Source organism: Diabrotica undecimpunctata, chromosome 9 (genome assembly GCF_040954645.1).
Source record: "Diabrotica undecimpunctata isolate CICGRU chromosome 9, icDiaUnde3, whole genome shotgun sequence".
NCBI lineage: Eukaryota > Metazoa > Arthropoda > Insecta > Coleoptera > Chrysomelidae > Diabrotica > Diabrotica undecimpunctata.
In genome coordinates, this window is record NC_092811.1 from 97924518 (window position 1) to 97936915 (window position 12398).

General features: G+C 36.2%; 1 protein-coding gene across 2 annotated transcripts in view; it reads right to left on the reverse strand.

Moving 5' to 3' along the window:
• The window catches only part of LOC140450305 (ribosomal protein S6 kinase alpha-5-like), a 422483-nt gene that overhangs the window by 92641 nt on the left and 317444 nt on the right, over positions 1–12398 (reverse strand). For both annotated transcript variants that reach the window (XM_072543860.1, XM_072543859.1), the window contains exon 5: positions 11762–11956. In XM_072543860.1, coding sequence (XP_072399961.1) covers positions 11762–11956 — 195 coding nt within the window. The remainder of the gene's footprint in view (positions 1–11761; positions 11957–12398) is intronic.

Consider the following 12398-nt stretch of genomic DNA (forward strand, 5'->3'; position numbering starts at 1 on the left):
AATTGAGTTCTCAAATAGGATAGCCAGTTTCTGAATTGGAGTGTTTCTCTATAGAGTCCTATCTGGTTACCTTCCTCTTCATATCGAGGAGTTCCAGGATATCTAAATATGATTGCCTGTGTTTTGGACGTATAACTCTCCATTTGTTACATAACTTTAAAATTTTGTCTAGTTGATCTTGGGCTTTATTGAAAACAGATCGTGACCTCAGCATCCCATCAACAATACCTGAGGTAAGAAGTGCAATATCTTCGGTATACAGTAGGATAGATTCGAATTTATGTGTAGGAAAGGAGAGGTCGCTGTTGTAGACTGTGTGTAAGATTGGAGCTAGAATTGAGCCCTTAGGGACTCCAGCTAGTGGAGTGAACGATGTGGAAAATTGGTTAGCAACTTTAACGCGGATTGTTCGATTGGATAGATAGGAACGTATAATTTTTAGAAATGGAGTTGGCAGTCCAGCAAGATTGAGTTTGTCCGCCAGACAAGTTTGTTTTGTTCATTAATGGATTGTGAGATGAAGGTTGTTGCTTCAATAAATATATTATGTGTAAGAATCCTCTCGTAGACTTTACCTAGTGTGTTTAATAAAAAAAAAGGTCTATAAGATTCTGTGCTGGTAAGGGGTTTCCCTGATTTGGGAATCATGATGAAAGTAACTCGGCAGGAGATATGCATTGATAATTCTAACTAGCGCAGCGGTAAGAAACTTTCTGGAAAGGCATCTCCTGTATAGCACCAGAGTAAGGAGACGTGTTTTACCATAGTTACACATCTGCCTCACGGAGTCCTCTCGCACACGAGCCATCATCGGATGAGGATGGTCCTCCATGTGCTGTAGAGGGTTATTGAGTATATATTCCATTCTCCGTTCGGTATCTCGTCGAAATCACTTTTTGAAGATGGGGTTACTTGGGGCTACTTGGGGCAATGAAGGTAGCCTTGAAGGCTTCGGTTTTGTCTTGCGGATTAGTAAGAATGATGTCATTTATTTTAAGCTGAAAGAGAGTGTGAGTTTTTTGTTTGGTTAGGATTTTGAACTTGTTCCAGAATTTTGAACATTCTCTGTAGTCAATGTCAGCGGTAATTAGCCTTCACTGGTCTAGTTTCAACTCGTTAACTGATTGATGCTGAGAGTCGGTTATATTTTATTTTTATAAGGGGTCTCGAAATCTTTTTATACTACTGATTAGTCTGCACTTTGTTCGGATTTTAGAGAGAATTATTGGTGGGAGCATTGGAGTATGTTGATTATATTTTGTTATCAAAATTGCTAGAGAGGAAGCTTCTTGAAGAAGACTGTCAAATTTTGAAATCCCTGAGTCAATTTGATTAGTAGTTATATATTACCTAACTCTGGAAGTTTATGGTAAATGTATTGTTGGAAGAGTTCCGAGTGGGTAATCCAAAAGTATTTCCTTCTAAAACGTAGAAGATGCTCTTTGGTGGTCAGTATGAATATGTGCTGGTGTAGACTCAGGCGGTATCTACATCTGCTTAGATTAGCGGATGGCCAACGGTGACGTCTATGTGATGAGGAAGAGGAAACCTGCTCACATGTCCTCTAGAAGTTCCCGGCACTGGTCTATCAGAGGTGGCAAATCATGGGTTCGGTCTTGATGCGACCGAACCAAATGAAGGAGTTACACCTAAAGAGACTGGTGGTTTTCTGTGAGGGCACACGGTCCCTAAAAGATAAGACGTTTGGAACTGCAGGAAGAGCTCAGATTTGAAGCTTCTGCTGACGTGGTTATGGGAGCCCGGAATATCGTGGATCACAGAAACGCCAAAGACCAGAACCTTAGGGGCCAAGTCCGTATGATAATAATGTTACAATGGACCCGCCTTAGGAGGTCTAAGTGTCTGAAGGACTCACAAATGTGCCCTGCCTCGATCTACCATCACCATTGTGTTCATTTATAATCAGTCCATAACTCCGTAGCTTTTCAGAATTAGTATGAAAGTTCTCAAGAGTTACCCTCTCTGCAACTTTGCTTTTTGACGATAGAAGGCTGATTGGTCTGTAATTTTGAGAGAATGTTACATTTTTTTCTGCTTTCCCAAGTATTATCACTGGTTCTTCTTTCCATTTCTTCGGAAATCTGAGTCTGAGGATCCCATTTATGATATACATGGTGATGTATATGATCGCGTTTTTGTTCAGTGCTCTGTTCGTGAATGGATCTGATCTAAGTGCTTTTTTTTTAAACAGTTTAGAGTATCGGATAGTACACTATGTTAATCAAACCTTACCTTAATAAAATAACAAGTACAGTTTATTTAACAACTGGGATTATCTATATTTTTTATACATTTAACATTCGCTTGCATGTAGTTAATTAATTGGGAAGGTATCACGAACAATGCGACATTTTCAACTATCTATTACAATAGAAGAGACAATCGCAAGAATTATTCATTACATGATTACAAAAGTTAAAATGCTCACATTTAAATTTTTGCAACTGCGAAATAAATAACGACTATATTATTCGATTGTTTTAAGTAGTAATAAACATTCTTCGGTTTCGACAAAACAATCATATCGTAGATAAATTCCGTCTATGGCCCACTTTGGTGGCCCACATTTCCGTCGGGGTCCGCAACTTGGTGCGAACACTGCTGATGTTTTAACGTTCTCAAATGATATTATTTACTTGTCGATATCGTTTGGTTACCTTGAACGTTTTTGATTGATTTGTCCTATTGTTTTTATTGATAATTGAACTATGCGCGCCGTACGGGTCTGTTGCGTTACTATTTTGCGTAACGATTGTTTTATTCCATTGTTTAGAAAGGATCATCAAGTTAATTATCTTTATAATTATTCCATTAAAACTATTCCATACTATTATACTATTACGTCTAATAACAATTTAATACAGGGTATTTACAAGAAATACCAAATTTGTGTCTAAAATTAAACTGCAATTATCTCTTAGCTTTAGGTATGGACAGATTAAGTATGATTGAAAGACATTGGGTTTGTTATTTTGCTTAGATTATAAAATACATCGCTACCTTGGAAGAAGACCGTCATATGCCAAAATGTGACAATTTTAAGAAATGGCCATTGAAAAATCAATCCAATTTAAAATATATCATAAAACTTTACCCATAACTGAGAACAGACTAATATTTTGGCTCTTTGGTGTAGCTAGCGTATAAAAACTAGCCTATTAAAAACCATAGTCAATCCCATACTTCCTTAGTACTATTTTAGGTCATAAAATTTTTGAGTCGTGACGTTCTTTAACAAAAAGTGTTCGGTGTTCAAGATTAACCCTTAAATGCGTCGTGTTGCCGATTGGCAACATAGGTAAACGATTGAATGAAATGTCTAATCTGAATAGAATTTAAAGTAACTGCATGGCGTTGCCCGTTTTTCAATGTGCCTCCTGTAATTTGTCGTTCCATCGTTTTCATGGTCTTCCTACTGATCGTCTTCCTATTTTGGAACCATCTCTTGGTTTCTTTACTACTCTATTTGTTGTCATTCGGCTTAAATGATCGTTCCATTATATATTTCCATATATATTATATAGTTCCATAGTGTAAATATAAAATAGTTGTAACACTTTGTGCACAGATGGCATAAGCATGCACTTCGACCCATTCAATTATTTGACAGTTAACCTGTAACGTCGTGTATTATTTGATGAAGTTTGTGAATCGTATCTAGTTAGAATATTAGTGATTTATTATTGAAAAAATATCCTAGTTAGTAGATAAGGTATATACTCTTTACTTTTATTATGCTCTCTTGTTGTTTTTACCGCATACATGAGAAAAATGAAAAACATGCTTTGTTGCCGTTTTGCTACAGTCCGCACTCAAGACACAGAATATTTACATTTGATTCTTTATTAGAAAATGCATTGTCAGAAAAATTTGTCGAAAAAGGATCTACAGGAATATTGGGCCAATTTCACTGGCCTGAGTAGTGAAAATGAAAGTGATTTCTCCGACACAGATAGTATTGCAGTCCCTGAATTTGAACTATGGGGACGAACTTATAAAGATAAAGAAACGTGCAATGGCAATAAAAATATGGCAGAGGAGAGACACAACAGAAAATATGGAAATGCTAGAAAGTGAGCAAATCATCCAGGAGAATTAAAGCTTGCCATCTAGGAGTAACTCAAAAGAACAAACGGAAGACACAAATGAAAAGGTTTGTTAAGGCGCAAATAAACAAGAATCTAAAATAAATAAAAAGAAGACTACTACAGAACACATCACTTGGAAGAAGAAAGGACTCAATGTCTCAATGATGATCAATTACACCTTCATGGAAACACAATTCTGAATCAACAAGTCATGAAATTAGAAACGAAGTATCAATTTTTTACTAACTTATTTACGGACGAGATGCTGATGCGCATTACCAATGAAAAAAATTTGTATGCTGTACAAACCAAACCAGAAAGAAACGAAGTGTTTACTTCTGTTGACATTAGACAATTCATTGGTATAATTATATATATATATATATATATATATATATATATATATATATATATATATATATATATATAAATATATATATATATATATATATATATATATATATATATATATATATATGGAGTGAGAAGCTTCCATTTGAGCCAGTAAAAAAGACTATGTCTCTAAATAGATTTGAGAAAATTAGGCGATACATACACTTTAATTATAACAACAACCTCACACGGTTTTCTTAACATGGACTTGACAGACTTTACAAGATAAGGCCACTAGTTAACACACTTAACAAAAATTTTTCCAGTGTAACACTTGAACAACATCTAAACATTGATGAGCAACTGTGTTCAACCGAAATTGGTCATTATATACTGGTCATTATATATATATATATATATATATATATATATATATATATATATATATATATATATATATATATATATTTTACAATACTTGTAAAAACAACCGCATAAATGGGGATTCAAATTGTTTGTGCTGGCAGAAATTTCCGGATATTCGTATAATTTTGAAATTTACACAGGGCAAAAAAATTCTTAAGTACGATTAGAAGGAGAACCCGATCTTGGAGTTGTACATAATGTCAAAAGGGGAATATTATCATTGGGAACAGTTCAAAGGCAACGGATACCATATTGCAAATTACCAACAGATAAGGATATGAAGAATTGCTCCCGTGGTGACAGTCATTAATATACTGCAACGTTTGACAGCGTAGATATCTCATCTACAATAAAAATGTCGTCTTGCTTTCCACTTTTGCAGGTATTATCTCCTATATACAAAATAAAACGCTTTGATAAGACTGCAAAAAAATCTATCGAAGTAGACTACCCGTTTGTAAATAAAGAATATAACCGCCATATGGGAGGGGTTGATGTCATGGACAGCCATATTGGAAGATACAAAAAAAGTAGGAAATGGTACCTCCGGCTATTTTATCACTTACTTGATTTAATAGTTGCCAATTCCTGGATACTCTATAAAAGAGCGACGGTTACTAAGAACCCACAGCACAAGCAGCTTTTCGAACATAACTTGCATGTGTCTTTGCAAAATGAGAACAACCACAGCAAAAAGAGCGAGACTAAGTACATTGGAAGCTGACATCCGAGACAAGAAAAAGAGAGAACCAGCTCAGTACATCCCCCCCCAAAGATATTAGGAGGGACCAATATGAACACTGGTCGATTAGAGAAGATAACACATAACGGTGTAAATAAATATCCCAATTGTAAGGGGTTTACACATACAAAATGTCAGAAATGTGGTGTGACACTGTCGTTTCAATAAAAATAATAATTGTTTTTATAATTTTCATGTAAATTAACAATGAATATTTTATATCCCAACTTGACCTTTTATGCACAATGTAGCATTTTGGCAACAACCCTGCTATTGTCAAAAACAAATGTTTAAATTTAAACTTAATTTTTTTTATTGTTTTTTCTATTATGCGACTCCATATCAAAAATTTCATCTGACAACTGGCAAAAAGCTATAAGACGTGTCATAGCAGAGGAAGAAACATTCTGGAAACACCAGAACCAATTATTATTTCTGTGGAAAATGAAGAGTTTAATGATGATGATGATGATGATGCCTCCTTATCGGAAGAAGACAACTCTTATGTATTTAGGTATGTAATTATATTACATTATTACTAATTATAAGTTTATATAATAAACTTTAATATAAACTTAAGTTTTATATTAAACTAAAGTAAAAATTCAGATATGAAGGTATCAATTATTACGTTTTTTTCTGCATTGATCATCACTTTATTTAGACCTTTGCTATAAAATTTGTGCTATCAATCATTTTCAAATGTACTATAATAACAAAGTTGTAAATTCTAATATGAGTAATGCAATGTTTTCCAAGAGAAAACAGTTTCTGAAAACAGAAATTTCTCAGAATTTTCCCCGTTTCATGTTCTAGGTTTTGGGATACGTTTGCCTTAGCGATAGCACGAAATATTTACTGCTTATAATTTGAAGTATTAGTTGTGGTTTCTAAGAAGTTCTTTATAGTTGGAAATCAAATAGGGAGTTGTGAGGAGAACATAAAATGAAAATTATTACAGTTTCTGGAAAGCTGCTGTACCTTGAAAGATAAATAACAAGAAATTCTTTCCGTAATTAAGTTTTAGAGACTTATTCCTTGTTAAGTATTTAAAATAAACAATGAAATAATCTTCCACTTGTTCTCTCTGACTTGCTGGACGTGTCGTACATTTCCGTCTCAGTCTATCTCTATTCCGTTCCTTCCTCACTTTCCCATTACCGTTAAGAATGCAGATTGTTGCCATTCGTTTTTATTTCTTCGGTTTTAAGGAGGTCAAACGATGACCGGAGAACTAAATTGGACGAAACCACACCTCCTTGTTAAAGAACGATGGACCGGACTGGCTCATGTATTAAAATACGAAACACTTTTTAAAATATGCAGGTTATAAATAGGTTAACGTGTGGGATAAATTCATGAAAAATAAGTATAAAAGCGAAAAGATAATATTGTAGTGAAGTCATATGGGTAAATCACTAGGTTTGTTCCAATACAATGAAAAACCGTCACCTAACGATCACGCTCCTACGCAGTACACAAAATACGTTCCAACAAAAAGATGATGGTTTATCGCATCGTCAATTTCGAGTGTTCCAAGTTCCAACATAAGCCGAATGACAACAAATAGCGTAGTAAAGACGGCAAGAGACGGTTCCCCAATAGGAAGACATCAGTAGGAAGACCACGAAAACGATGACAACTTACTGGAGGCACATTGAAAAACAGGCAGAGTCATGTCTATATAAAAAGAAGAAGAAGTTCCAACAAAAATAGTATTGTTTAATACAGGTTTTATAATCCTTTTAGTAATTGGGCAAATACAAGTACTTGGTGGGCTGACCTGCGCACTATGATTTTATTCTCTAGATTTTAGAATTAGCAGTTGCTTGATGATTTCTAGGTTGTACAAAAGTTGCGTGTTGGAACAAACTTTTATTAGAGACATTTTTATAAAGTCACTGGGATTTACACTTTAATGCTAGACTAAAAATTCATTTGTTTAGTATTTTCAGGCACTTATCAACATGATCATCATCATCGGTCGTCATTTTAAGTCGACTGTTCAACATATGCCTCCCGACCATTGTTCCATTGCTTTAGGTCTTGAGCACCTTGAATCCAGTTGTGATGAATCCGCTTGATATCGTCCGACCATCTTGTATTTCTCCATCTCTTATTTATTACTATTCTGGTATGGCTCAGCGTTTTTGCTCCATACGTTAGAACCGGAAGCACACACTGATCAAACCCCTTTGTTTTCAAGAACCTGGGAATATCTTATCTAAAGACTTCCCTCACTTTTCCGGAAGCTGCCCATATTAATCATATTCTCCTGTTTCACTCGGTTATTTGGTTGCCTCTTCTGAATTTAATCTCGTGGCCCAGAAACTTATAGGTATAGACTAGACGTTGAAATATTTTTGGTCAGTACAAGGTTGATCATAAAGTTAATTTTAAAACAAGTTGTTAAAGTTGTTTAGAAAATCTTTAATTAAGTCTAAAAAATATTAAAATCAATGGATTCTTGTACTCTTTCAACTTTCTCTCTCTATTAAGGACTTTACTTGTAGGTGGCCATTCGTTCCAAAGCCACTTCTAAATCCGGATTGCTCTAGTGGTTGGTGAAAATCTAGCTTAGGTTCCAATCTGTTAGTAATTATTCTCATAAAGAGCTTATATACATGATATAGCAAGCTGATTGATCTGCAGTTTCCAATTTCGGTTACATCTCTCTTTTTATGCAAATTATTTTTCTGGTGTAATTCCTTCAAAGATGAGAGCATTATAAATAGTTGTTAAGGCTTTTATGACGCATTTTCCTCCTAGTTTTATCATTTCACTTACAATGCCATCTTCTCCAGGTGTTTTGCTGTTCTTCAAATCTTTTAAGGCTGATTCAATTTCCTCTTTGGTTGTATCCGGAAGTTCCTCGGAATATTGATTCTGTATTACTGGGATATATACCTCTGAAATGTGATCATTTTGACTATATAATATTCTTTAGTACTCTTCGATGCTTTTCAGCATCTCTTGTCATTCATATATGATAGGTCCTTGTTTATTTTTAACTTATGAGTGCGTAGTGCGTAGACAAGAACTTCTTTAGTACGAAAACCACAGTGGAAAACTAATCTGTCCTAATCTTGTTCCGGTAGGAACCAGCTTTCATATCGACAGGTAACCAGAGACACTAAAGGTGCAGACTTTTCTCTTTATTTCATCTTCCTCTTCTTCTTCATTCTATAATAACATCAGTTTTTCGAACCCCTTTCCCCCTTTTCCTTCCGAAAAGGAATCAGACCCACACCTAGGTGTGTGGCGTTATTAGGTATACATCGTAGGACAAGCCCTAAGACCTTCTGCAAGAACACCCTTCCAGACTGCGCGGAATGTCCCCATGTTTCGTTCTCTAATGAACTCGTCCGGGGAGATTCAGCGTCGAAAAGGGGGTGGCTTTAGTTGGTAGGCGACCTGACAGGGGCGCACGATGGGGGCCCGGATTTCGTGTGAACTCTGTGCCGTTCTCGTGTGGTCCTGCCTTTCTGGTTGAATCCAACAGTACTAGGGACACCTTCCCTAGTCGGTTTCGAACCTTTCCACCTCATTGCAAAAAAAAAAAGGTTAGGTAAGATACCACAAAACACAAGGACAGTTCCAATTTTAGAGTTTTTTATTTCCAGATTTCTTTTCTCCAATGGTGTGTTTGCAGTCCTCACTTGCAACTTACAAGTAAGGAGGTGTTACAGCTGATTGAATGATGTAAATTACACAAACTTTGCCGTTCGCGTGTTTCTCACACTTTTTATAAAATGAAAATTTTTTGAACCTTCACAAAAATGTACGTATTGTTCAAATTCCCATAATTGGAGAAAATTTGATAAATCGAAAGAAAAAAGTCATTCTAAAGCGCTGAAAGAAAGGATAAAATTCTTGAGTGAAAACTGTCGCACTGTCGCAAGGATATGTCTCATATCTTGTCAAGTAGGCCATTTTCATTCTACGTAAGTACATTGTTATTATAATTAGTAATAACGAAATAGGATATTGCTTAAATTTTATTATTCTACGAACTACCCGGACAAATAAGTAATTATGATAATGTGATTTATTTTTCGTAAACAAAAATGGGAATCATTATTAAAAATGATGCAAACCTATATACCGTAGGTGTTGTTAAAAAAATTAATGAATAATCAATAAATAAGCAGTGACCAACTAGTTAAATTCCGAACCTGCAAACCAAGTATTTGTTTAGACTTAGACTATCTCTTCGCAGAGAAACAATGAATGAACGAAGACAAGGTGCGTTGGGATCGGTGTATTATTAATTCATTGAATTCTGTGCCTACACGGACGCGAGATCTGTGAAGATAACGGATTATTAGGAAATTGGATATTCACTTACAACAATACAACGGCGATGTTCTTGTTTGTGGTTGATACTTAATGTTGGTATGGCCGGCTATATTTTATGAAGTCGGTACACATAAAAACTAGGCACACAACGGGAGATAATGGTATTGTTCTTAATCATTATGTTCATTAAATGAGTATTTAGGACAGAGTTAGAGTTTTAACTTATATAGGACTAATGTATTATGTAAATAATAAAGAATAATAGTCAACATTAAAAACCGTTGTTCTTAAACATTAATAAAATAACTAAAATTACTTTGATGGAGAAAAAGTTTTTAATAATCAAAAAATACTTTAAAACGTCACCAACGTCAAAGCTAAGGCCCAGTTGGCTCACCTCCAGCGGTTGGCATCTCAGGAGCCATGAGGACCACTCACACAGCGACTCTTGAGGCTCTGTTGGGTTTACCTCTTCTACATCTTATTGTACAGCACGAAGCCATGATGGCTACCTGTGTGCTCTCTGTGGTATTGGACACTAAGTCCCCTCAATTTGAGATCTCATCATCCTCCTTGGTTCAATTTACTGACCATGATAAGTGGATGGAACGAGAACCTGCACTAATCTGTTGGAGCGGGCACACCTGGATCACAGATGGGGCCAGAATGAACGAGCCGGCAGGCGCTGTAGTATATGGTAGCGGGATCAGATTTGAGTCTAGCCTGGCTCTCGGCTTCTATGCATCAGTGTTTCAGTCCGAGATTTTTCCGATTCTGGTATTCGCTCAGGGAATAATAGATAGGGCTTGCTCAGGCAGGACCATATCTATCTGCTTTGACGGACTAAGAGAGCTAAGAGGTTTGGAAGCTCTAGGCTGGTTCTTGGTTAACTTGGTGTGGGTACCTGGACAGACAGGTGTGAAAGGGAATGACTGGGCTGACGTTCTGACAAGACGGTGCTGATCCACTCTGTCTGTGGTATCCGAACATGTGATTAGAGGGCCCTTCAGTACTGGTCGCCGGGGTAGTCTGAAAGAGCTTTTTTGCGGCGGTTCCAGAACTCCTGGGCCAGTTGTGAAGGCTCTACATAGTGGAGCCATCCACAAGTCTTACAGTCTAACTACTCCTTCTAGACTGTAGAAGATGCTCTCTGGCGATAAATATTCTTACCGGCCACTGTAGACTCAGACTGCACTTTCATTTGCTTATATTGGTGGATGATCCACGGTGTCTGGTATGATGAGGATGTGATGAGGAATATCTGTCCTCTGGAAGTGCCCGGCACTGGCCTATCAGAGGTGGCAGATAATGGATTCGGCATTTATGCAACATAGCCAAATGAAGGAGTTACCCTTTAACAGACTTATGACGTTCTGTAAGACCACGCGGTTACCAAAGGATTAGACGTTCGGAACGGCAGGAAGAGTTCAGAGTTGAAGCCACCGCTGATTCTAGCAGATATAGGTGCCCGAAGCAGCCTACGATCAGGTCCGTATGAGCCTAATCCGTATGATAGGGGTGATGCAATGGACCAGCCTTAGGAGGTCTACGTATCTAAAGGGCACATAAATGGGCCCCTCCCGATCCACCATAACCATAACCAACAACGTCAGATCATTAGATTGTTTAGCACTGATTTCTTAGATTAGAAAGATGCATTAGGCTGTCACCTACGAAGAAACCGAATCCCGAATGCAAGAAAGACTATGAGTGAATACCGTTTGAATTATCTTAGTAAATGGTCCCCATGTATAGTTTAGTTACCCAAAATTTTTATAGGTACTCTCAACAAAATAGTTTCTTCGTTTCAATAATCTTCAAGATTAACTAATAAAAAAGAAAAAATACTCACGATATCGTGTCCTTGAGTTCCAGCTTTAACCACTTCGGGCGCCATGTACTCGATGGTCCCGCAAAAGGAATATGCTCTTTGTTTCGAATCTTCCCTCGGGAGCTCTTTGCTTAATCCGAAGTCCGTGAGAACGATGTGACCCGTTTCGTCCACCAGGATGTTCTCCAGTTTAATATCTCTATAGATGATGCCCAACTGTAAAGAAAAAATATATCTATAGATTTATGGTTTTATAGGGGTTGATCATTATATAGTTAGTTCAATTTTCTTGTAATTTTTTTTATTTTTAAATTTGATGTAATTTATGACCACACTTCTCAAAGCAGCCTTATTTCAGCTTTTCTAAAATAGTTTATTTCTAAAAAGTTTTAGTAAAAATTTAATAAAACTATAATAAAGTTTGAAATTGTCCGGATCAAGGCGCAGACATGAAAACCTGAAAAGGATAAGCTTAAAAGAAAATAAAATCATAAAAAGTAAAAAATATCAAAGTGTAATGTAGATGTTTTTGTATCAATTTATAAGTGACTTTTTTGCAAATGCTCAAATAATCATATATTTTTTTTAGATTAACAGTCACAATTTTACCTCCTTTCGTTCGTTATATTAAAGTGGGATTACTTACTTTCAGGTTTCA